This window comes from Lissotriton vulgaris, chromosome 3_1 (genome assembly GCF_964263255.1).
Source record: "Lissotriton vulgaris chromosome 3_1, aLisVul1.2, whole genome shotgun sequence".
Classification (NCBI taxonomy): domain Eukaryota; kingdom Metazoa; phylum Chordata; class Amphibia; order Caudata; family Salamandridae; genus Lissotriton; species Lissotriton vulgaris.
In genome coordinates, this window is record NC_141689.1 from 2,131,720,918 (window position 1) to 2,131,744,442 (window position 23,525).

At 45.8% G+C, this 23,525-nt stretch overlaps 1 protein-coding gene across 1 annotated transcript in view; it reads left to right on the top strand.

Moving 5' to 3' along the window:
• ATP8A1 (ATPase phospholipid transporting 8A1) overlaps nt 1–23,525 on the top strand; it is a 780,070-nt gene that overhangs the window by 420,607 nt on the left and 335,938 nt on the right. Inside the window, exon 15 of the mRNA XM_086963885.1 lies at nt 7,286–7,330. Within this exon, the coding sequence (XP_086820011.1) occupies nt 7,286–7,330 (45 nt within the window). The remainder of the gene's footprint in view (nt 1–7,285; nt 7,331–23,525) is intronic.

Sequence of the window (23,525 nt, forward strand, 5' to 3'; positions counted from 1 at the left end):
CCTCCAGTTGCCCGCTGGCCGTCACCGCCACTTGTGCCCGCCTGTTATTGTGCCTGGGCGCCCTCTGGGGCATAAACCAAGCCTGGTCAGGGTGCACCAGAGTGGAAATGTGGGGCAGAAGACGGTTGATCAACGCCTTGGCCAGAACCTTTGCCTCCACATTCAAGAGGGAGATGGGACGATGTGACGCATGCTGCTCCGGAGGCCTACTGGGTTTGTGGAATACCACCACCTCTGCGTGCCTCCTCAACCACCGGTCTAAAATGCGGGGCCAGCTGTATAAAGAATTGTCTGAAAAATTCACTGGGGAATCCGTTGGGTCCCGGAGCCTTCCCAGGGTTTAGTTCCCCCAGCGCAGTGCCCAACTCCTCATCTGTCAGCAGCAGCTCCAATTGTTCCCACACCTCATCCGACACGGTCTTGGGCGGTAGATCATTGATGAATTTGTCTATGATGGCAGCTGATAGGCATTCCTTCGGAGCGCAAAGTTCTGCATAGTATGCAGCGAAGATTTCGGCAATAGCCGGGGGGTCGATAATTGGTTCTCCCGCCGGGCCCAGGACTCCCGGTAAGGCCTGGGAATGGAAGGCACCCTGACAAAGCCGATGCAGCATCTTGCTGGACTTATCGCCCCATTGATACACTCTGCTACGCGTCGCCAGCCAGGCTTGTCGGGCCTCATCCATCAAAAGGGCCGCATAATTTTGTTGTGCCAGTAATAGTTGCCGCCTGACTGGGCCCCCCTCTGCCTCCCGGCTCCTACGTTCAAGCACCTCTATTCCTGCCTCTGCATGCAGTAGCTCCTTCTTACGCTTCCTACGCGCCGCTGCACACCAGGAAATATCTACCCCTCTCAGCGTGGGTTTTAGTGCCTCCCACAGTGTCTCAGTACAGGAAACGGACCCCATATTAACAGTCAGATAGTGATCGATAGCTTCACTCATATGCTCCCTATAGTCATCTTTCTGCAGGTGCGACACAGACATACGCCACCTAAGCGGCTGTCACCCTCGACCCATCTTAAGCATAAGGGTCACCGGTGAGTGTTCCGACAGGCCCCGGGGCAGAATGTCAGTCGACATCACCCTACTCACTGTCACCCTGGGGACAAAAAGATAGTCAATTCTGGAGAATGAGTCATGTACTGCGGATAGGTAGGTGAATTCCCGACTATCCCCATGGAGGCGCCTCCAGACATCCACCCATTCAAGCCTCGTCACTAGGGAGCGCAATTTCGTGGGATGACCGCTCTCCAGTCCGCCCCCACCCGCCACCTATGCCGGCCCAACTCCATGACATCATTCCAGTTCGACCGAGAGCGCCTCTGGCATATCCGCCCAGATGGTCATGAGCCGTTCCACCAGATTCCATTGCAAAGGAGGGGGAGCGTAGACACTGCCCAATATCAGGAGATCATGCCTAACCTTGCCCCGAAGAAAGATATATCGCTCCTGTGTGTCTGACCACTGTTTTTCATGCGTATAGGGGACCCAGCGGTGTATCAATATCGCGACCCCTCGTAAAGCCAGAGTGGAAGACTTGTTGGAACCCGTATCTCTGCAGACTTTGGACCTTGGTGCCCATTAAATGTGTTTCCTGTAGCAGGAGCATGTCGGCCCCAACCCGTTTGGCTTGTTGAAGTATGGCCCGCGTTTAATCTGATCTAGATCACTGCGAACATTCCAGCTAATAATGCGGATGGTACCAGGGGTCACCCGCATCCCATGCGGTTTATTGGCCATCTGGGCAAGCATTCATCATTATGACGGGTAAGGGGACTCTTCGATGTGTGTGTGAAAAAGTGTGGACCCACAGCGGGCGCGCAATCTATAAACAGGAACAACCCCCCAACAACAGACCCCCCACCCCATTCCTCAAAAACACTGAAGTATCTGTTGCGCCTTGCAGGATCCCAATCCCCAACAGGGGAGCCGCTCCAACCAATGGATCCCCAACTCACAGTCCATGCCCCTCGGGCACCTCCCCAGCCAGCAAAGGCCTAGCATAGGGACCAGCCCAAGTCAAGTCTATCCGACAGTCAATCCACAGTCCGGAGCCCCGCAGCACCCCGCAGACCCAAGAATCAATCTGCTGATATCTGTCGCTCAGAGGCGGAGCCCCAATCCCCCCCCTCCCCCGAGAAGGGGCATTACATGAATGGGAGCGACGCCTGGACCGTGACCTTTTGTTGCCCTTCAGCTGGCCCCGGAGGCCTCTCCGGGCCACCTCGCTTGGCGATGAATCAGATTCTCTACCAGGTGGCGTGTGGACTCTCACTTGCACGGTCTCACCAGTCCATTTGAAAACGTCCTCCGGGGTATCAAAGTAGTGCGTGCGGGAGCGGTATACAACCCGCAGGCGGGCAGAAAACAACAGAGCATAGGGAAGCTTAAGGTCTCTTAGGCGGGCCTTCGCCGCCATAAACGAATATCGCTGCTGCACCTGTCGCGTGTAATCCGGAAATATAAGGATGCGTGCATTGTTGTAGGTAAGAGGTTCTTTGGCTCAGGCCTGCTTCAAGATGGCGTCACAGTCTAAGTAGTTTAAGAGTTTCGCTATAACTGACCGCGGGCGAGCCCCCGGCGGAGGTTTTGCATGAGCGCCCTGTTGGCCCGTTCCACAACAAAGCAGCGGGAGAGAACCTCCGGGGGAAGCCAGCCCTCCAGCCACTGTGCAAGGAAACGATACATGTTGTCCCCCTCTCTGCCCTCTGGAAATCCAACGAAGTGGAGGTTGTTACGCCTGGCTCGCCCTTCAGCATCTTCCACCCGCAGCGCCAGTCCCTTCTGAACCGTCACCATGGCAGTGACCTTCTTCTTTAAGATAGTGACGTCATCTTCTACTCTGGAGATGCGTGTTTCGGCCTCCGTGATGCGCGACACTGCATTACGCAAGTCCTGCCTCAATAGCATGACATCTGAGCCAACCGCACCAATTTTGGCTTCAAGCATGTCCCTGGACTGGGTGATGGCCGCCAAGAGTGTTGCATTGTCCGGCACCGCCCCCTGCTGTCCCAATGTCCCAGCCGCCACTCCAGCACTGGTAAATTTATCAATGGGGCCCTGCTTGGTCTGGCCCCCACCGCCCTCGTCTTGCGTCATGGCTGTTTGCAGGGCTTTCGGGCTGGCATCAGAGGGCGGCAGACAAAATACCCACCAGCGGACAACTGCGGTCCAATCCAACCGGCGTGCGGGGGACTCACCAGGGTGCGGCTCACTCCCAAAAAGGCCCTCCTCCCACTGCGGCCAGATGCGACCGCTGAACCCCCAGCCAGCACCAGCCCCAGCCCCAGCAAGGGGAGGGGAGAGGATAGTGGTCAGACACCCCCCACCCCGTGCCGACACACACTTGCCCCCGTCAGCTACAGGATCAAGCAGAGCCCTTGGCGCCACAGAGAGCCCCACTCACTCTAATGATCCAGCGGGTACACCTCCAGCGATGCAGCAGTGCCCCAATATGGCATTCTGCACCGCCAGCAATGCCTCACATCCAGGTCCTGCAGCCGTTCACAGGCCGATGCTGTACAGGGTGGACGGCGCCGGGAACTAACTTAGCACCCTGATAGGTCCTGAGCACAGCGGCGCCCCTACCAACCAGCTCCAGGGATCCCGTCTGTCGAAGCGGACTCTCAGCAGCACAGCCGCTCTGGGTCCCCCCCCCGCGTCCCGACACGACCGCTGAAATCCCCGCGTGTACACTCTCCAGTTGAGCGGAGGTTGGGGGGGGTGACAGCAACAGTGGGCACACCCCGACAATGTACAAGGCCCCAGGGAAGCCCCGGTGTCACAGCAGGCTCCGCTCGCCCCTGAGATCCAGTGCGGCCGCCTCCAAGACTCTCAAGATGGCTGTCAGTCCGCCGGGCCGCTCACTCCAGCCGCCTCTTACCTCAGTGGTCTGAGCTGGCCACCGAAGCGCGCCGCAACCCCTCCGATCCTCCTCCAAGCAAGGGACTCCAGGCCTCCACACATGAGCTCCACTCCGCTGACCATCAACCAAGGTCGCAGGGGTCCCACAGCCGGCCCACCGTCAGCACCGCTGCTAGATCTATGCCTCCGCCTGGTCAGGACAGGAAACTCCCCGGCTTCTGTCAGGGGCACCTCCCCCACAGGCCACAGCTCCTCTCGGCGGCCGCAGCACTGCAGCCGAACCTCCCACTGCATCGTAACTGGCCCTGGAGAATGCCACCGAGCTCCGACCGCAGTAGAGCTACTCAGAAACCGACCCTGAGTCGGACAGACAGGATAAGTGTGCAGGATATTGCGGGGCTGAACGGAGCGCGCGCAAGACATGACCGCCATCATGGCTTGCCAAGCCACACCCCCTCATCATAATACCTTTTTGGACAGACTATCCTCTATTAGAATTAAGGGCTCAGTGTCAAAATGATTGCATTCATATCTGGTGGACAGACAGCAGGCATCCCTCTCTCCTTTCTGTTCTGAGTTCAGGTCTGTTAAACATGGTGATCCACAGGGCTCATCAATCAGTCCTATACTTTTTAATATTTATATGAGCCCTCTAATCTCACTAATCAAATCTTATAAGATTAGGCTGGTAATCTACACGGATGAGAGATCCTTCAGGGACACCGGATGGTTTTCACAACTGTATGAATGACAACTGGCTCAAATCAAACTCCCTGAAGTTTAATGGAGAAAAAACTGAGTTCTTATGCTGTCCGTCGACAGAAAGTCCAGCATCGCTTCCACCTGACTTCTGGCCATTATCTTGCAATAAGACTTTGATACCTTTGGAGGTCATCAAAAATATGGGAATTACTTTTGACAAGAGACTTAGCTTGGAACTATATGTCAGTAAGACAGCACGAACCTGCTTTGTCTCAATAAAAGCACTGCATGAGATTCTCCCTCTGCTACCCAACGCTTCAAGAGCATTGGTAGTTCCCAGTACGATTTTAAGCTGTCTGATACTGCAATGCCTTACTGCTTGGGACCTCGAACTATTTGATTGGTCAGCTTCAGAGGGTGCAAGCAGCAGCAGCCTGATTAGCACTGTAGAGCTCAAGAAGGGCCACAGTCTTGCTGGCATTGAAAGATATATTATGGCTACCACAAAACAAAAAATACAGTTTAAGTCCCTTTGTATTGTTTTTAAATCCTTGCATGGTTCGGTCCTGACCCTCTGAAAAAGAGATTAAACTCAGATGTCCTTGGGAGAAGCCTACGTTCTGCCTCAGCCAATTTTGCTTGTGTGGCTATCAATAGAAGAGCTAGGCAAAGAGGACAGGCCTTTTCCATTGAAGCAGCCCGACTCTGGAGTCACCAACCGGACACCTTAGACTCTCCACCAACCTACTGCAATTGAGGAAGGGTCTCAAAACTTGGCTCTTACCTTTGTAACACTGATGCTGATCTGCATTGCTTGGAAATTAACACAATGTAGGACAATTGTTTACTCCCTCAGTTGATACAATAGTGCCAGGATACCTGTTGGGTGACAGACGTGTTTTAGAAATGTGTTAAATAAATAAATAAGGAGGGCCTAACAAGCACCCCTCCTTGCCCACGTGGGGCATTTGACAATTGATGATCGACTGTATTGGAGGGGCGGGAGATTGAGGTTTGCAGGAGGATGGGCCCACCAGCTCAGTCACCTTATCATAGAACCCCTGCCTCCTTAGAGACTCTACATGGCACAACGGAGAGGGTCCTGGTGCCCAGTCTGCAAGGCCCCTTTGTCTCGGGCCTTGTAGCAGGGCAAGACCTGTTGCTGTAGATGTTGTGGGGGACCAATGTGCAGTTGCCCCCCTTTCTCACACTCACCTCATCTTTATGGACCCAGGCACCAGACGCTGAGGGTTGCACGCACTTAAGAGATTGTGGCCGGATTCATAAGTCCTGGCCGGTCTGTGGCTGGTGTCTTGATAATGCCCTGCTAACCGCACCATCCGGTCTTGGATTCACTGTCGTACTGCAGCAGTCTGGTCCCTCAGCACGTCCATCATGCATTCGCACCAATCACTCGTTAGGGGCTTATTCTGTAGGGTTATGGGGGAACCTAGGTGGGCCCACTTTCTCCTCACAGAGGAGAGAGCTCGCAGCTCACAGGTCTGGTGCCATCTTGGTGCAAGCTCTGTCCCCCAGACAATCTTTAATTGAGTAATGTGTGTGCAATCTAAGGCTCTTCTTGATTGCCATCCACTTACACTTGACAATATTGCATGTAGTGGTAGACACGGTAGGTCAATAATGGCATGGGTGATGTATTTAAATTCTGATTGGAGTCAGGCAGTGACTTAGAAAATGTATTACTGATTTCGGGTAATAAAGGTTTTCTGTCATACTTCTGAGGACGTCATTTCCGCTATTTTGTACTGATAGTATTACAACTTTAATTGTAGCCTGAATATTGACTGAGGGTTGTATATTTCTGGATGTCTTCAAATCTGACTGTTCAAATTATTAGCACCTATCTTAAGAGCTTTGAAGAGAGGAAGAACCTGCGCAAAATAATTTGTATTGATTCAAATAAGAGACTGAAGGAGTATTCAGTCTAATGCACCATTTATCCTTCAGCAGATTATTCATTTATATACTTAATTCCCCTAGTATACTTACCTCTAGACACCACCTCTGGTGGATGGTGTTGAAAATCGTAAGAGCAAAGTTGCTGTTGTTTGCCATATGTACCTTAATAGTGTCCATCCTAGTTGTTTGTGGGGTGTTGCACAGCATTGTTGAGTATCTATGGCAAGACAAATTTGAGTATTAAAAACAGGGACGTCATGCACGCCCAAGCAGCGCAGAGGAACCCACAGCCCTCCAGGGGACCCCCAATCCTTTAAGGGTCCCCCATTCAACCCGTGGCCAATGTATATCTGTGAAATATGAGAAAGTTGGGGGCCCCTCTGCACATTCTAAAAGAGGGGACGGGGCATCATTTTGTGTTTCGCCACAGTTTCTAAACTGTTTTTGATTCTAGAACCTGGAAGAATTTCCATTTCCATTCTGGAACCTGGAAGATAACCTCTTTAACCCGTTCACCGCGGCGGTAATTCTGCAGCGGTGCGGGTGTTTCCGTGCGCGGGTGGGGCCGCGTCGGCCATCGGCCGACAGCAGCACTGGGAAGGTAGTGCTGCCGTCGGCCAATGGCCGACGGCAGCAAGGAAAGGGTTAAGAGGTGAAGGAAAAAAAACAGCGTCCATCAGAAATATTTTTACTGTCCGTTAGGTAACTATCTTTATAATGTTTTGATGTTTCTTCTGTCTTGTTTCTTTTCTTTCTTTGGTTACATCTCTTTTTCCACTCTTTTACTTCTTGTCTAGCAATTGCCCAGAGGCTGAAAAATATAGCTATTCTGAAGATGATTGGTAAGCACTGAAGATCTTTCCATCTGTTATGTGTTTAATAACATATTGTGTACTATACAACATTTTATTATGGTATTGGTGGTTCCCTCCCACTTTTCCCCTCTGTAAACCCTGCCTTCGCTGTCTCATGATATGGTCTGTCCCATGGAACGTTGGTGGTTGAAGTGATATAGCGAGTAACGGTACCGGCGACATTTTATGTGTGGATGTGGTCTCAGAGCGTACTCAGTAAAAACGTTACTCCCCAGTTGCTTTGTGTTGTATCACGCACAAAAAAATGATGTGGAGGATGGGCTGCGCATCCACACCATCGAACTCTTCAGGTTCCTTCAGTGGTTTTGAGTGGTTCTCTCATCCAGGCTAAGAGCAGTTGCACATCGCTTGATCAACGTACTGAGCGTTCCTCAGATCTTGCCTATCCTGTAGGTGAGATCAGTGAAAGTGGTTGCTGCAGTCTCCTTGAGAATCTCCATTAAAACTGCAGTTAAGACCTTTTCAGCTTTGCTGCATATAGTACCTGTGCACCCAAGCTGAAGTAAATCTCCTCCTCAGTGACTTACCTGCTTCTAGCAGTCTGCTGCCAAAGTAGCTTCTGAGCTACTTAGGAAAACCCCCTGGAAAGTCTGATCCTGCCGTTTCTTCTAAGTCTTGTCTGGTGCTTCCGATGTATGTTGGGACACGGTGTCATCAGATCTGCAGAACTTTCCAAGCAGAATTCACACGTCTTTCACTGCTATCCCTTGGGGGGGTTTTCTTTTCTTCATCTATGTTTTAGTACCATCCATGGTGACTGTGCTTCCCTAACCATTTCAGGCTGACTTTCACCAACATTTATACATCTTAGACTTTAGTTGACATCCCTCCCACCTTTTGTATTTTTTGTTGGCTCATTATGCCTCACCTTACCCAGCAGGTAATGTATTCCTCCATAAAAGTTCTTGCAAAATAAAGGGGATCCCCAATTCCATTGAAATGGTGGGTTGAGGAGTTCCAAACCTATTTGTTGGCCATTGATGCCCACAAGATGACAGTTGAGCGGTAGAAGGGAATTCTCTTACATTGTTTGGGGTCTGAATGCAAAGAGACCTTCTGCAAGTTACTCAAAGTCGAAACACCAGATGATAAAGAGGAGTGTAAGGATTTTGAAGAGGCATTGATGAGACTAGGGGAAAGGTTTAAGCCCACCATAAGCATCACACTGGAACTCTATCATTTTTCTACAAGGAAACGAATGGCGGGAGAGTCATTTTTTTATTTTATTTTATGTTACTTTATTATGCCATTACACTGAAAAAATGAGAAAAACAATAATGCACAAGTTATTAGGAGCAAGCAACACATGAGTTAACAAATAAAAACAAGAAAGAAGTCTAGAAGGGAAAGATATTTACAAAGCAAGGTGTGGGAGAATATATAGCTACAAAATAGAAACATTATTTCATTGACTGTTGTGCATAGGGATAAATAAAAAAACACAAAAAAACAATAAACCCACTAGTAAGTTCATAGCAGCCATCACATTTCCTACCGATTCAAACGTTCAGCCAGGGTCCCCCAGATGTTTTCCCCTAACTGCTGCTTTCTATATCCTTCACATATATAAAGACTAAACTCCGGGGTCTTTTTATTAACCCAAATAGAAGCAATACATAATCGGACCACAGCAGCTGCTACAATTAACAAATACCGTCCTTCCCTTAACAGTTGACTAGACTGCATCTCACCTATTATACCAAGCAACATCAATGAGGGTGTAAAAATAACAGATGTGCCGATAGCATCAGTAAGAAAATGCTCTAACCCTTCAATTAGCGGTCTGAGTTTGGGGCACAGAAAGAACACATGAAGAATCTCCGCCTGTATACCCCCATAGCGTTTGCATTTACTATCTGCTTGCCCACCATTTAGCTATCATTGCTGAGGTATAGTACAGGTTGAAAATACTTTTATAGTGCTGTGCCCAAAGATTCAATGACAGTAGAACCTTATCTGCCATGTAAATCGAGTCCTGAAGTAATACTCCCACCCAATTAAGCTTGCATTCCATTTTGGGTTCTGGATCTCCAGATCGGCTAATTGAGCTTCTAGAAGCCATATCCTAATTCTGTTTTTCCTGCAAATCGCTTTAATTAGAGGAGTCTTTATCAGCTTGCCCAATGAATTATTCTTTCTAATCAGAAAATCCTGAACTTTATAAAACGTTAAGAAATCAGATCGTGAAAGCCTAAAATTATTTTGAAACTCTGAAAAGGAGCTGATTTGGGAGTCAGTGAAAAAGTCACCTAATCTACTTATCCCTTTGGACCTCCAGCTTCCCATCACTGTATCCCAGAAAATAGAGGGCAATAATAAAGAGGCTGAAGTTGGTGTATAGTGGCAGACTAACCCTAACTGAAGAGATCGTCTAACTTGCTTCCAGACTTTATAGGCTGCTATCAGGACCTTAAATCTAGTCTTTTTATAGTAGCTAGGCTCCACATTCTTCAAAAGGCATCCCTTTGCTGCTGCCCCCAGCAACATTTGATATATAGTTGGGGCCTCAGCTTTGTCTATAGTGTCCTCCCCCGTTATCAAAATGGCCATATTCTGTAGAAGAGAAGCCCAATAGTAGAGTGTAAAATTGGGAATTGTCCATCCCCCCGGCTTTTGGGGGGGTCATGTACTTCTTGGCTCTTCGAGGCTTTTTCCAACTCGAAACAAAGCTGGAGCAGATCACCTGTAATCTTTCATGCTGATTCTTATTAAGTTCTAAAGGGACAGCTCGAAAAAAGTATAACACTTTTGACAGAATACACATTTTTTGAACGTTACATCTTCCACCGAGTGATAAATGTAGACCCCTTGACTCTATTTAGCTCCTTTTTAATTTTCCCAAGAAGAGGTAGCCAGTTAACCTCTACCAATTTGTCGAGATGTGATCTTATTTAAATCCCTAAGTATAGTGCCTCATCAACCACCCTTGGGTCCTCCGTAGAGGCTTGTTCAGTACAAACGATCTGTGTTTTAGTTGCATTTAACTTATATCCTGATACCAACCAAACTGTTTTGCCACCCTCTCAATTTCAACTAGTGCCATGACTAGTTCTGGAGTAACAATAGGTATGTCATCAACATGTGCAAAAGTTATGTTATGTTATCATGTTTAATAAAGCGCACAGCTGCCCCAGCAAAGAGGCGTCCCAGCTTGTGATGTCTACGAAAAATATACTTGATACTCGTATTGCGTTCCAATAACGTTAAAAAAGAGTCAATATATAAAGCAAATAGAAGGGGGTAGAAGGGACAACCTTGTCTTGTACCTCTAAAAATAGAAAGTGAGTCTAATTGAAGACCCATTGCACAAATGTTTGTAGTGTGCGTTCTATACATAGTCACTGTTTGTGGCATGAGCTGGGACTCATTGGGTGTTGTTAAAAGACTCCTCACACACCAACCTAGTTGGTATCATGCTTCATCATTGGGGTCCCAACCTGGTGGCCGAATGGCCCCCGGTTGTGCTACGACGCCTGATTACAGCGGAGCTGGTGATGGTGCTTAAGTGTGATGTGAAGCTCTACAGTTAAAAATACCTCTGAGAATCCTTGCCTTTACTTTTATCATTGGCGGTTCAGGATATGTTTAAAATATGTGTAATGCAACTAGCAAGGATCAATTACCTATGAGTTGGCTTATGTGTGGCGGTCTACATGTTTCAGCCCCGCTGTGTGATTAACGGGCCTTTCTTCAGGACCAGAAAGGTGATAAGTGAGTGGCTAAAGGTGAATAAAGCCACGTGAAAAACCAATGTGGTACCTCCACACGCGCTAAGGTGTGTGGTTAAAAATGTGAAAAAATGTTGGCGTACTCACAGACACTTTAAATAAGCAAACAAAAAATTCCTGTGGGAAACAAGAAGACAAGACACAACATATAAAGTTTTGCAACTTAAAATGCAATCTTATTGGTTGTATTGAAGTTATTCAGTTGTCCTTGTGGAAAACCACTACAGTGACTGTTAAATATGCTCATGCAGATTGCGGCATGCGTTGATACTGTGAGGCATGCCTCTAGCTAGGTAAATACACAGGGCGATGTGGGTCAAGCTGCATTCCTGTGAAATAAAATAGATAATGACTGCAATATGAGTGCTTAGGGCGCTGTATTCAGGTACTGTACAGTGGTGCATGTTGCACTGAAACGTGCGAGAAGGCCACTGGGGAAGGTGCCCGTGGTCCCGTGCGCACAACGTGCTTTATAGTGAATATCTCAAGCATTAGCGTGGTACAGGGCGCCTGAGAAAATGGCCCCTGTAGTGAGGGCATGTAAGGAGAAGAAAAATTGCTGGAAGCGTAGTATTATATAAATTTTGCAAAAGGTTTAAAAACGTGCACCAATATTTACAATTGTATAGGCTTTTCAGCAGAAATCGGGGCTCGAGGGGAGAGGTTCAAAGCGCATCCGATCTGAAATTAAAAGTGACAGTGCTGCTGTAAGCCCTCCCGGAAGGGATAGGCTCACTCAGGTGCAGCATTAGGGGAGATACAAGGCCTTACTTGGTAAAGAAGAGTGAGTCCTCTGCTAGACAACCTGAATAGGGTCCCCGCGGTCCCGGCTGGTGTCTGTAATGCCGGGATTCGAAGGTTTAAGTAGTGTAGTAACCATCTAAGGCATCATAAGGATGTAACGTTCTAATGAGTGAAACATGTGAGTAATGATAAAGTGATGAACCACATGATATATAAATATAACAGTAGTCCCCTTCTCCGGTACGTGCGAGGCGGCATTTCCGGGTCTGCGATGATTCAGTAGACCCGGGAGGTGCCGGTGTGTTGCGCATGCGCAATGGCCAGGGACTCTGTGTAGTTTCCGTTGGCCATCTTAGAAGGGGGAATTTGTACATGTTATTAACCAAGGATAAAGTGCTGGGCATTTAGGTAATTTGGTACCTGTGGGGAGGGGCCAGCGTTAAGGAATAATACCTGATGTAGGTTATGTGTGGAGAATAAATATCGCACGTAGTACAGCGTAGTTATACCAGGCAATACATAGAGTGCCCAGAGTTGCTTGCTGTCGGTATAAGCGGCACTGGGTATGGGTATTAGTGAAAATCCTAAAGGCAAGCTCGCCAGTGTAGTGTGCTGTGCATATTACAATGCTCGTAGAGTTTATATAGTGAACTGGCCACGTAGGGTAAGAGTGCCTAGAGTGCCTTAGGCATTTATTAAGAAGGGTGATCTGGTAATAAAGGTATTAGAGTGCCTGATGCAGGGAAGGCCCTGCGCCGCTGATAGTGGCGCGTCATGATGTCCCCACCACTAGAATTTATTTGGACAGTTGGGTACCTGTGTCCCGGTAGTGTGCTAGTGTTTGCTTGCACAGTGGCGCTATGCACAGAGGCGCTATGCACGGTACTTCATGTTGGTAAAAGGATTTCCTTTTGGCGACCCTCATATGGTCCTGAAGAAAGCCCCGTTAATCACACAGCGAGGGCTGAAACATGTAGACTGCCACACATGAGCCAACTCATAGGTAATTAATCCTTACTAGTTGAATTACACATATTTTAAACATATCCTGAGCCGCCAATAATAAAATTAAAGGCAAGGATTCTCAGAGGTATTTTTAACTGTAGAACTTCATGTCACACTTACGCACCATCACCAGCTCCGCTGTAATGAGGCATCGTAGCACAACCGGGGGGCATTCGGCCACCCGGTTGGAACCCCAATGATGAAGCATGACACCAACTAGGTTGGTGTGTGAGGGGTCTTTTAACACAGCCAATGGGTCCCAGCTCTTGCCACAAACAGTGACTACAAGTAGTTACATGTACATAGTGGGCCCGCCCACATTGTTTATATATTATACGCCTCTGGGGATAAGGACGCGCCCCCCAAAAAACCCTTGCTCTCCCATTGATTTGTCTATTACCTCTACCCCGTTCTATACATAGCCCTAACAGCTGTTATGAACCCATCACCAAACCCTTGCCAGTGCATCACTGCTCAAAGAAAGAAAATTCCAGGAGACAATGTCAAATGCCTTCTCGGCGTCCAATATGATCAGGCAATTGAAGCTTGCTGTATATTAGCCAGGTCAAATAGTGTCACCACCTGCCTTATGTGATTGACCGTGCCTCTTCCCGGGATAAAGCCATGTTGTCTGCGTGAAACTATTGGGGTGATGTTCTTGGCTAAGCGACTGGCCATGATCTTTGCCTGCATTTTACCGTCGCAATTCAGCAAGGATATAGGTCTTTATGAGCCTAGCAGCATGGGTGGTTTGTCCCTCTTTCTAAAAATATAATAATTGCCATATCCCAAGAAGGCGAAACCAGACCCTGCTGAGCAACTAAAAAGATACTTAGCATATCATTACATAATTCAGAGAAGAAGATTTGATAAAACCCGGGAGGAAGCTTATCCGGGCCAGGTGCCTTGCCCTGTACCAATGAACAGATCTCTCTCCAGATCTCCTCCAGTGAGATAGGGACATCTAGGAGCGCTTGGTCTTCCTCTGTAAGCTTACTACGGTCTAGATCACCAAACAGTTCCTCATATCCCTCTCTAGAGCTTACCGATCCTTCTTTATAAAATTCCTTATAGAAGTTCTTGAAAACAGACAAAATCTCCAATGGTGTTTCCACTAGTCTACCGGAGGGTCCTTATTAGCTGCTGTACTCCTCCCCACCTCTTTTTGCCTAATCCGTCTTACCGGAAATTTACCAGTGGTCTTGCCACATTCATAACATTTTCATTTGTATAATGAATATTTACCAGTGACCTCCAAACTCCAGTGCTGGCTGATTTTAGCCTTACAGACCATGACAGGGTACTGCGCCACAGGGATATCCTGATTATTTTGTAATCCCTTAGTGAACCTAAGTTCGGCCTGAGCAAGAGCGTCCACTGGTCCCTGAATAACTCTATTTTTCTGCTTCTGAGAGAACAGCCAAAAGCTAAGAACCTGCCCCCTCTTTCCAGCTTTTAAAGCATCCCAGACAATCGGGCTAGCAGCTGTATTACGATTGAATTGTGAGAACAGTGTTAAACTCTCTCTAAAATGGCTGATAAAGGTTAAATCCAGTAACAACTTTCTATCAAAGCTGAAAGCCTCGATGTCTGATAAATCCAGTCAGCACAATGTCAAGTATCAAAAGATTATGGGCTGAAAAGACTCTCGGAAAGGAGTTTATCTTGGCCTCAGCAACATGGGTAGAACACATAAAAAAAATTGTCCAGTCTATGCAATTTATTATGCAGAGAAGAATAAAAAGTAAACCTAGGATCAGCGTGTCTGTGTTTCGCCCAAAAATCAATTAAACAATGGTCCAAAACTAAACGCTGTAGTGCCCTCTCGACTTTGGGTTTCCTACCAGTGTAGCCTCCACTTATCATTTAAGTGTGTGACACCTCTAGATGAATATTCAGGTACCCACACGAAATTAAAGGGGTTGTCCAGGTTGCAAGCTCCACATTGAGAAAATCAAAGACTTGCGCCTCTTCGACATGTGAGCCATATACCAAACAAAGTGTAAATTTAGAGAGAATACAACATTGGAGAACATTTTAGCATTGCACAACTGTATATCATTCTCCAGCTTGCTGCTTATAGTGGAATTACTTATTTTAACCACACCCAAAACCCTCTGTGCCAACCCTCTACCCCACTCCCCAACCCAGAACAACCTTTTCACCTGACCGGGTCCCCCACCCCCGAGACTCCATCCTTTATCTTCCCACTCTATGGAACCACCCACCCCACACCCAACCATAGAAGCTTTTGAACCACTTAGGTCCATTGGGATGTAGATCGCTCCTCCCCCCGGCCAGTCACAAAGTGTCAGTGATTATACCACAAGATCAGCCTAGAAAAAACCAAAAGGGAAATAAATATAAACATTATCCTGTTTCCCGGTTAGGATACGCCCACCAAGCATAATGCTTAGGACTCTAGGGTCTTCAAAAACTCTTTGGCTCTGGTTTCAGAGGGAAAAATAGGTTTTATCCTTGAAGATAACCTTGAGCGTAGTGGGATTTAATAGAAACACCTGGTCCCCTTTATTCTGAAACGCTGCAATTAACTGTATAAATTGCCACTGTTTCTCTACAGTGACCTGACAGTAGTCAGGCCGCACAAGGAACTCATGCCCCTTCCCAGACCTTTTCCTGTCTGACCTGGCAAGATCTTACATAGCCTGACGTGACAAAAAATTATTCAAAGAAATTAACAGAGCCTTAGGTTTTACACTATCTTGTCAAGGTTGAACATGGATTTTAAATGGAAAGCAATGAGCCCGCTGCACTTCATGATCCCAGATCCATTGAGTTAGTTCCAGAAAAGCCTCCGAAAAAAAGTTTAACCACAAATTTGCTAGCATCTGAGCCTTCAGCGCCCTCTGGAATCCTGAGTATCCTGAGATTTTTCCGTCACTTGTGGTTCTCCAACTCGGTGAGCTGCCATCTGGTATCTAAGGAGGTTAGTCTTATCTTTGTGCTGTCAGCTTGTCTTCCAGTGTAAAGTTGCAGTTTTCTGCCTCACCAATCCTTTCAGCAAATTCTGAGCAAGATTTTGCGACTCTGCGGATGGAGTTTTCCATTTTACGACAAGCAGATTGGGTTCCTTGACTTTCACATCTTGTCTCTTCATGGTGCTCCATTATACTTTGATATATAGCATTCAGCAAGACTTTCTCCACTCTTGCTTGAGCAGCTGAATTAGACTGACTAGACTTCGGCAGGCAATCTCCAGACACATCAAGCACCGGAGCGAATGAGTAATCCCACAATAGATTACCTTCCTGCAGCTCCCTTGCATCTGATTGAGGTTTCTTATGAATCGTGAGAAAAGCAGGACCCACCACCTGTATATGTTCCTCTTCTAAATGTAGGCTGCTTGAATCGCTCCAACTGCTCACAGGCGAATTGCTCCCTAAACTCGGCTTATGAGTGTGCAATTCCTCGTCACCAGATGAATTAGAGGGGTCAGATAATGAGAAGAATGGATCACCTCAGTCAACCTCATTCCCCCCTACAGTTTCCGACAATTCAGCCTGAGCCTGCTAACTTTGCCCATGGTAAGTCTGTACTTCCTTAGATCTTTCCTTGAAGGATAAAGTCCACTTACCATGGGGGTCAGCCGTGTCCCATTTTAGTGCTAGCAGCTTTAGCAGCTGGAATAGGTTCCAGGAAAAGGGGTAGTGACCTCTGTTCAGCTGGCGTTGTGTGAGCACCTCCCTCAACCCCAATGGACCCACTGCGCCTGACCAGTAATGTCCCCTCTGAGGCGCTCACCTCTGCATGTGTCTCTGGAGGAGTGCCCACAGCTTCTTCCGTAGGCAGAAGGGGTGATGCAGAATCCTTCTTTTGCTGGTGCCTTTTGTCCCAAAGATGGGTTCTGGATTCTGTTTGCTATTGCCCCCTTCAGAGATCTTCTCAGAGCTGCTCACCGTTGATTTGGTAGCGTGTACCGCCATGTGCTGGGAGTCGCTCTCTGTTTTTGGCTCAACTGTAGAATTCCTTGGGATCACCGAGCTCACAGAGCTGTGCGTCTTGGCATCGCAGCTTCCTGTCTCAAGCCCGTCCGTCCAGCCGGAGTCACGCCAGAGATTGAAGGAGACGCTAGGTGAATCACCCCACCAAAGATAATCGATGAGACCTCTGTATGCACCGGGTGAGTAAGAGGCTGTAGGCAGTCCAGATCATTTTGTTCCATCCTGCAAGTCTAAGGGCAGCCTCTGAGATGTCCCAACGGGTGGTGTATAAACTGGTCGGGGAAAGGCTGTTCGGCTGACTACTCAGCCGCCATCTTGCCTCCTCTTCCCTATAACCTCAGGCGAGAGTCATTTGATGATGAATTCATCACAGCATTGAAAGGGTTGTCAATAACTTGTGACTTTGGTGAGTCTGTAGATGAGTTTATTTGTGATCAGCTAATGGTCAACACAAATAGCAAATGTATTCAGGTGAAATTGTGGGTTATAGGTTACCTAACTCTAATTATCAAATCAGCCTGAGCGATCAAACAATCTGTTTCTTGGGTGGGAGAAGTGAATTATGGAAAAGGCACTAACAAGAATAATGCAATCTGCAGCTTGATGAGCAAATCTGGAAAAACAGAAGGGAACAAGACCAAAAGAGGTGATGGAAAAATGTAATGTCTCAGATGCGGCTGCTCATCACATCTAGCCTCGTTCAGGAATTATTCACAGAGGGCAAACGATCCAGGCCAAGGATGGCCCAACTTTCAAATGATGCACATTGTGGGATAATGAAACAATGGAGTCTAAAATGAAACTCAGACACGGGATGATTCAAATGGTTAGAGTGTCAACACTATCTCTGAAGAAGGGAAAGGTAGGCTGCCAATATAAACGATCTGTGTTCTAAACAATGTGTTGGACATTATAGCTGATTCAGGATTGCCCTTTACTGTAAATAACAAAATTATGTTGACAAACAAGTTTACCCCATTAGTAGGCCCTTTGTCCAAACCTGAAGATAAAACCGTTACCTTTGATGGAAGATCAATTGAATTAATTGACCATTTTTCCACTTAGCGAAGGTAAACAATGTTAATCTTTGTTTGTGTCGATCTCAGGGCACTGAATGCGGACAATGTACTTGAGGGTAATCCCTTACCGAAAGTGAATTAACTTCTATCTATTCTGGGTAGAGCTTCTGTGTTCTCAATGTTAAATCACTGCCATTTTGTAAGAAACTGTGAAGAGTTTGCCAACTGTGAAAAAATCCTTAAATGTGCTGTTCCCCCCCAATGCATCCTGTTGCGTGGTTCCAATCACCATGGTAAAAATGAGCTCTCAGCATATCCTGACTTTTATTGGATTACCAGCCCAAATGCAGTATGCCATCGTAATGGTCGATTATTTTTCTAGGTGGCCTAAATTTCATGAGGTAGCTGTTAGGTAGAGAAGGTTTCCCTGAATTTGTGTTACTGGCAATGGCATCCAGTGTACATCCAATTCCATGTTGCAGTTCTTGAATTATAATATAAAACACATCCTAACAGCTGTTTATGACCTATAGACCGGTTCAACCGTTACCTCAAAGCAGTGCCCCCATAGCTCTGCAAAATAAGATTCCTGTTCACAATCTGGTAAGGGAGCGGATGAAGGTATACATCATCAGTCCCCATTCAATCACTGGGATCAGCCCTTTTAAGTTATTAAGGGGTAGAACTCCATTCTCTGATGTGTGTCCATGGAGGATGCCCAGAAAATGCCCCAAGGGGCAAGATAGCAGCAAATACGTTGACTATGACAATGTCATAAGTAGAGTGGAAGAAAAGCAATGGTTGTCCAATCAGGTGCGATGCATCACACAGAGTTGAGTTTCAAAATCTGCTTGTGGGAGACATTGTGCGCATTAAATTACCAGTAAGAGTGAAAAAACCGTTAAACATTGTAGAGGTGAATACAAGGAGTGTTATCGTACGGGACAGTAGATGTTGGAGTGTGAAGAGAGCTGCCAAGTGTCCAGAAGGGTCAAGGCACACCTACGTGGAAGGGGAGGTGGAAGATGATGACATCAGGTATTCATAATATGACCCTGAATCTGTGCCTTCTTACTCTGAGGTTGTTGCTCCTGACGATTGCAATGGCCAAGGTTTTCAGGTACAAACCAGTTGAAATGAAGGGATTGTCCGTGAGTACCATCTTGAACAATGCAGTGTTGGGGAAAGCTCCATAGCTGATAGGATCCAAACATCCTCAACGTCAAAAAAAGATCATTTCTGTAAGGACAAGGGTATGTTTATATCTGTTATGTGTTTAATAAAACAGTGTGTATTGTACTACATTGTATTATTATATCGGTGGTTCCCTCCCTCTTTTCACTCTGTAAACCCCTCCCGAAGTCCCGTGAAATGGTCTGTCCCATGGAACGTTGGTGGTTGAAGTGATAAGCAAGTAACGGTACCTGCTCCATTTTATGTATGGCTGTGCTCTCAGAACGCTCTCAATAAAAGCTTTATTCCCCAATTGCTTTGGGTTGTATCACTGTGTCTCATGTTTCACTACTTTGCCAGCTTTTAGCTGCAGGGCCATCCCAGTTTATTGTAGAATGTAAGCACCTTGAAGAATGAAATTAATTTTAAGGACTACAGTCAGCAATGTACATCTAGTCGAAAAGATTAGATTAACATGAAGTTAAAAAGAAAGAACAAAGCAAATCAATTTTATGATTATGAACTTAAACTAAACTGTAAAATGAGAATGATCAAGCTTACAGTGAGTGTACTTTGCGTGAGCATGAATATCATCTGTTTATGAGAAAAATAGCAGGTAATGTACAATATATGTTGCAATTTGAAACCTGCCTATTATTGTTTGCATGACCATTTAATTTCTATTGTTCTCTTCCAAGAGTCATTATAAAATCCAATTCTGAGAACATTTTGGCTTCTACTTTTCGATGCTTAATTTGATTAAAATGTAGCTCCTGCTCTGTACGAATCTGAGCAACTGAACTCGGTTAAATCATTGAACTGTTGCATAATTTACAGGTTTCAACGAAATAAATGGTTCCGAGCTCAGAGAGATCAAAAGCTACTATTAACAATCATTGGAAATGCAATAGGTCTCTCATTTGGTTGAGTTAGAGCTAATGGCATTGTAAAGGACAGTGGACTTTACCCATGTGTTATGGAGTGTATGTATGTGAACTGTAGTGGAATTATGAGGGCTGGATTGGAATTGTTAGTTGTTGGATTTTGTGGCATGGAATTGTCGCATTGTGTACAGTGGAAATACATGCATAGTTATTATGTGGTATTGAATGAACTAGATTTATGTGGAGTGGGATTGTGTGTTATGGAGGGACTTTTTTTCTGTTGTGGAGTAGGATGTAGTGGAGTTTAATTATGTGGTGTGTTTAATTTTACGGCATGATGTGAAATTCTGTGGTCATTGGATGTATATGGTGAGTTGTGTAATTGTGTTGAGTTGAATTATGTGGATTGGTGTTGAATTGTGTGGCGTGAAATTATGTTGATAACTTTGCCTTTTCGGTGGTGGGAAAAAACAAATATGTAGGAGCTAAGCTCCAGATCTGTGTGTCTTTTTTTAAAGCATTGGTAAATGCATTAGGTTTGACCTATGTGATTAATACATTTTTTTTGTTGTTGTAAATTTTACCTTGGTGAGCAGTTATATATAGCTTTATAAGTTACTGAAACTACGTAAAAGTGAAATACATTGTTTATTGAGAAAGGCAATATGTGCTATAATGGCGTTTTGCACACAATTATGGATTTGCCACATTGGCCACTTAATCCATCATCACATGCATAATCTGCAGATTTTTTTAAAAAGCGTTTCTAGCCCAAACAGTAAAAAAGTTACTGAAAAGGCAGCGACATGTTTCTGTGCAGTGGAAGGCCCTTTGCAAAGGTTGACTGGTCACCTTTCGGTTGCTTATTGCTATATTTGGGTGTTAAACCTGTAAAACCTGTTAAAATGTTTTTGTTTAATGCAACTGGTGCTCATATAAAGTACTCCAATACCTTCAAATCCATCACGCTATCTAAAAAAAGAAGGAGAAAGTGATTTTTTTCCTCAAGGGTTGCAGTGACACTACAGGGAGGGTGACAGACATGTAAACAATCAGCACAGCACTTTGAGGGTCCATTACACAGAAATAATGTTCCAAAAAGCACAACTTCAAAAACGACATGCAGTCTCGAAAAGACATTGATTACAAAGTAAAAAGAAGCTCCAGCAGCAAAAACAAGTCAGTTGAGCTGAGGCATCCTGAGTGGGGGCTTCGTAGTCTACACCTTCAGCAGCCGTATGAAAGGAATGCCGCATTGAGGGGTTTTGCGAGGTGCGGTTAAGGAAAGATCTTCAGACTCACATTCGATTGTATTGGACTGTGAATGCTGGAAATACAGTGGACGCAATGTTACCAAACAACTCCAGCACTATACGCTGTACAGCAACCTTCCCCTATAATTTCAAATGCCAGAGGTCAGCGCAAGTTTAGAGACGGACACCTCCCCCAGCAGGCACATGCATCCTTGCTACACCTCTGCATGTTGTGCTTAAATCGCCCTCCAGTAGACAGCTAAAGAAAGCAAGGCTCAAAGTAAGGGTGTAATGTCTCGGGCGTGGTATAACGGCTAGAGCTGACAAATTCAGAGCTGGGGAACCAGGTTAGAGTCTCAGCATCGGCTCAACATCCTGTGATTCTGGGCAAATCACTTGATTTACTCATGCTTTTCCCCAAAAATTCATGTGTTATTGTGTATTGTCACTGGTGCTAAAATAAAGTGTTCCAATACTTTCCTGTCCATCGTGCTGGCTAAAAATACATGCGAGTAAAACTGCAAAAAAATCAAGCTGTGAGGGAGGTGATGTTGGGGAAACGGCTCTGAGAGATTAAGGGCCAGATGTAGGAGCCCTAATACCGGTCGGAAACGGCCGATTTCGGCCTTTTCCGACCGGTATTAGGGTTTTCAGATGTAGGGGCATGTTATTTTAAGAATCGGTAATTTTACCGATTCGGTAAATATACCGATTCTGTAAAATACCGAATCGGTATATTTACCGAATCGGTAAATCCATATGTAGGTGACACTCCTAAGAGTGCCACAGGCCCTTAAGAGTCGGTATTTTACCACACAATCCTATTGTGTGGTAAAATACTGAATTCAGGTGTGCATGCACATCTGTGCATGCACACCTGTGCAATATGACACACAGACATGCCCTTAGGGGCATGTCTGTGTGCCACATGGCACACATGCCTGTATTTGGGGTACTAGAGGGTGTCAAAGTGACACCCCCTGCACCCTTGCAGGATTCGGTATTTACCGATTCGGTAAATACCGAATCGGTATTGCCCATTGATTCCTATGGGCTTCATGGCCCTTAGGAATCAATGGGCAATACCAATTCGGTATTTACCGAATCGGTAAATACCGAATCCTACCGATTCGGTAATTCTGAAATTCAAATTGCCTACATCTCCCCTCTTCATATTTACAGACTCTTAAATACCGAATCGGTAAAATTCGGTATTTAAGAGTCGGTAAATATGAATTACCTACATCTGGCCCCAAATGACCTGGGAGCAACGCCAAAAAACGGTAAATACCGAATCGGTATTGCCCATTGATTCCTATGGGCTTCATGGCCCTTAGGAATCAATGGGCAATACCAATTCGGTATTTACCGAATCGGTAAATACCGAATCCTACCGATTCGGTAATTCTGAAATTCAAATTGCCTACATCTCCCCTCTTCATATTTACCGACTCTTAAATACCGAATCGGTAAAATTCGGTATTTAAGAGTCGGTAAATATGAATTACCTACATCTGGCCCCAAATGACCTGGGAGCAACGCCAAAAAACTGCAAAGAAACAAGTTGTGGGAGGTGGTGTTGGGGGAACAGCTCGTGGAGATTAAGTGACCTGGGAGCAGTGCTTGGCACAAGCGAGGCGAAAGCGGAAAAAAAAAGTAGTGCACTGAAACTAAAATATATGGCTAATAATGAAAGTATCCATGTAGCAGGGGCAGTCTGCAGGGCGGAACAAAACAGTCAAAAGGCAGGGTGAATGTATACTATTAACCAATGAAAATGAAGGAATTTGTAAAAGCAGACCGATGAAAAGTGCTAGGCTTGTTCAAACCCAAAGAACTGAATACCAAATGCCTCAAACACAGAGCAGGCACTGCCTAGACAGGACCAAAAAACTAAAACGCGCCATGTGGTGCTGCGCAGTGTGGTGTCATAAAGGTTAACTGGTCATCTTTCACGTGCTGAAGAAGTGTTAATATAACAGAATAACTAAATTATACCTCCACCGAATGTGCTGCATTTAGCTGTATAGTCTGCATTTTCCTTCTCCATAATATAGTAAATTAATACTGAACTGAAGCAAATACTAAATATAACCTGAGTCCTTACTACTCTGTTGTCAAGAGTCAATAAGAACTTCTGTAGGTATTACTTCCATTCAAGAGTATAGCAAAGTCTTTTAGTTCTGGTGAGAAGATGCTCTCAAAATACCATTAATCAAATTCAGTTCTTACAAAGCACTGGCTTAATATTGTTTAAATTCTTCCCTAGTCAGCTGGTACTTATTTTACTCCGGAAGATCAATTGCAACCTATTCCTGTTCCTTTCTCATACACTGTGACACGCTTAACAAATATTTCTGTTTGTGCTATCAGGGTGGACTCAACAATGCCTTC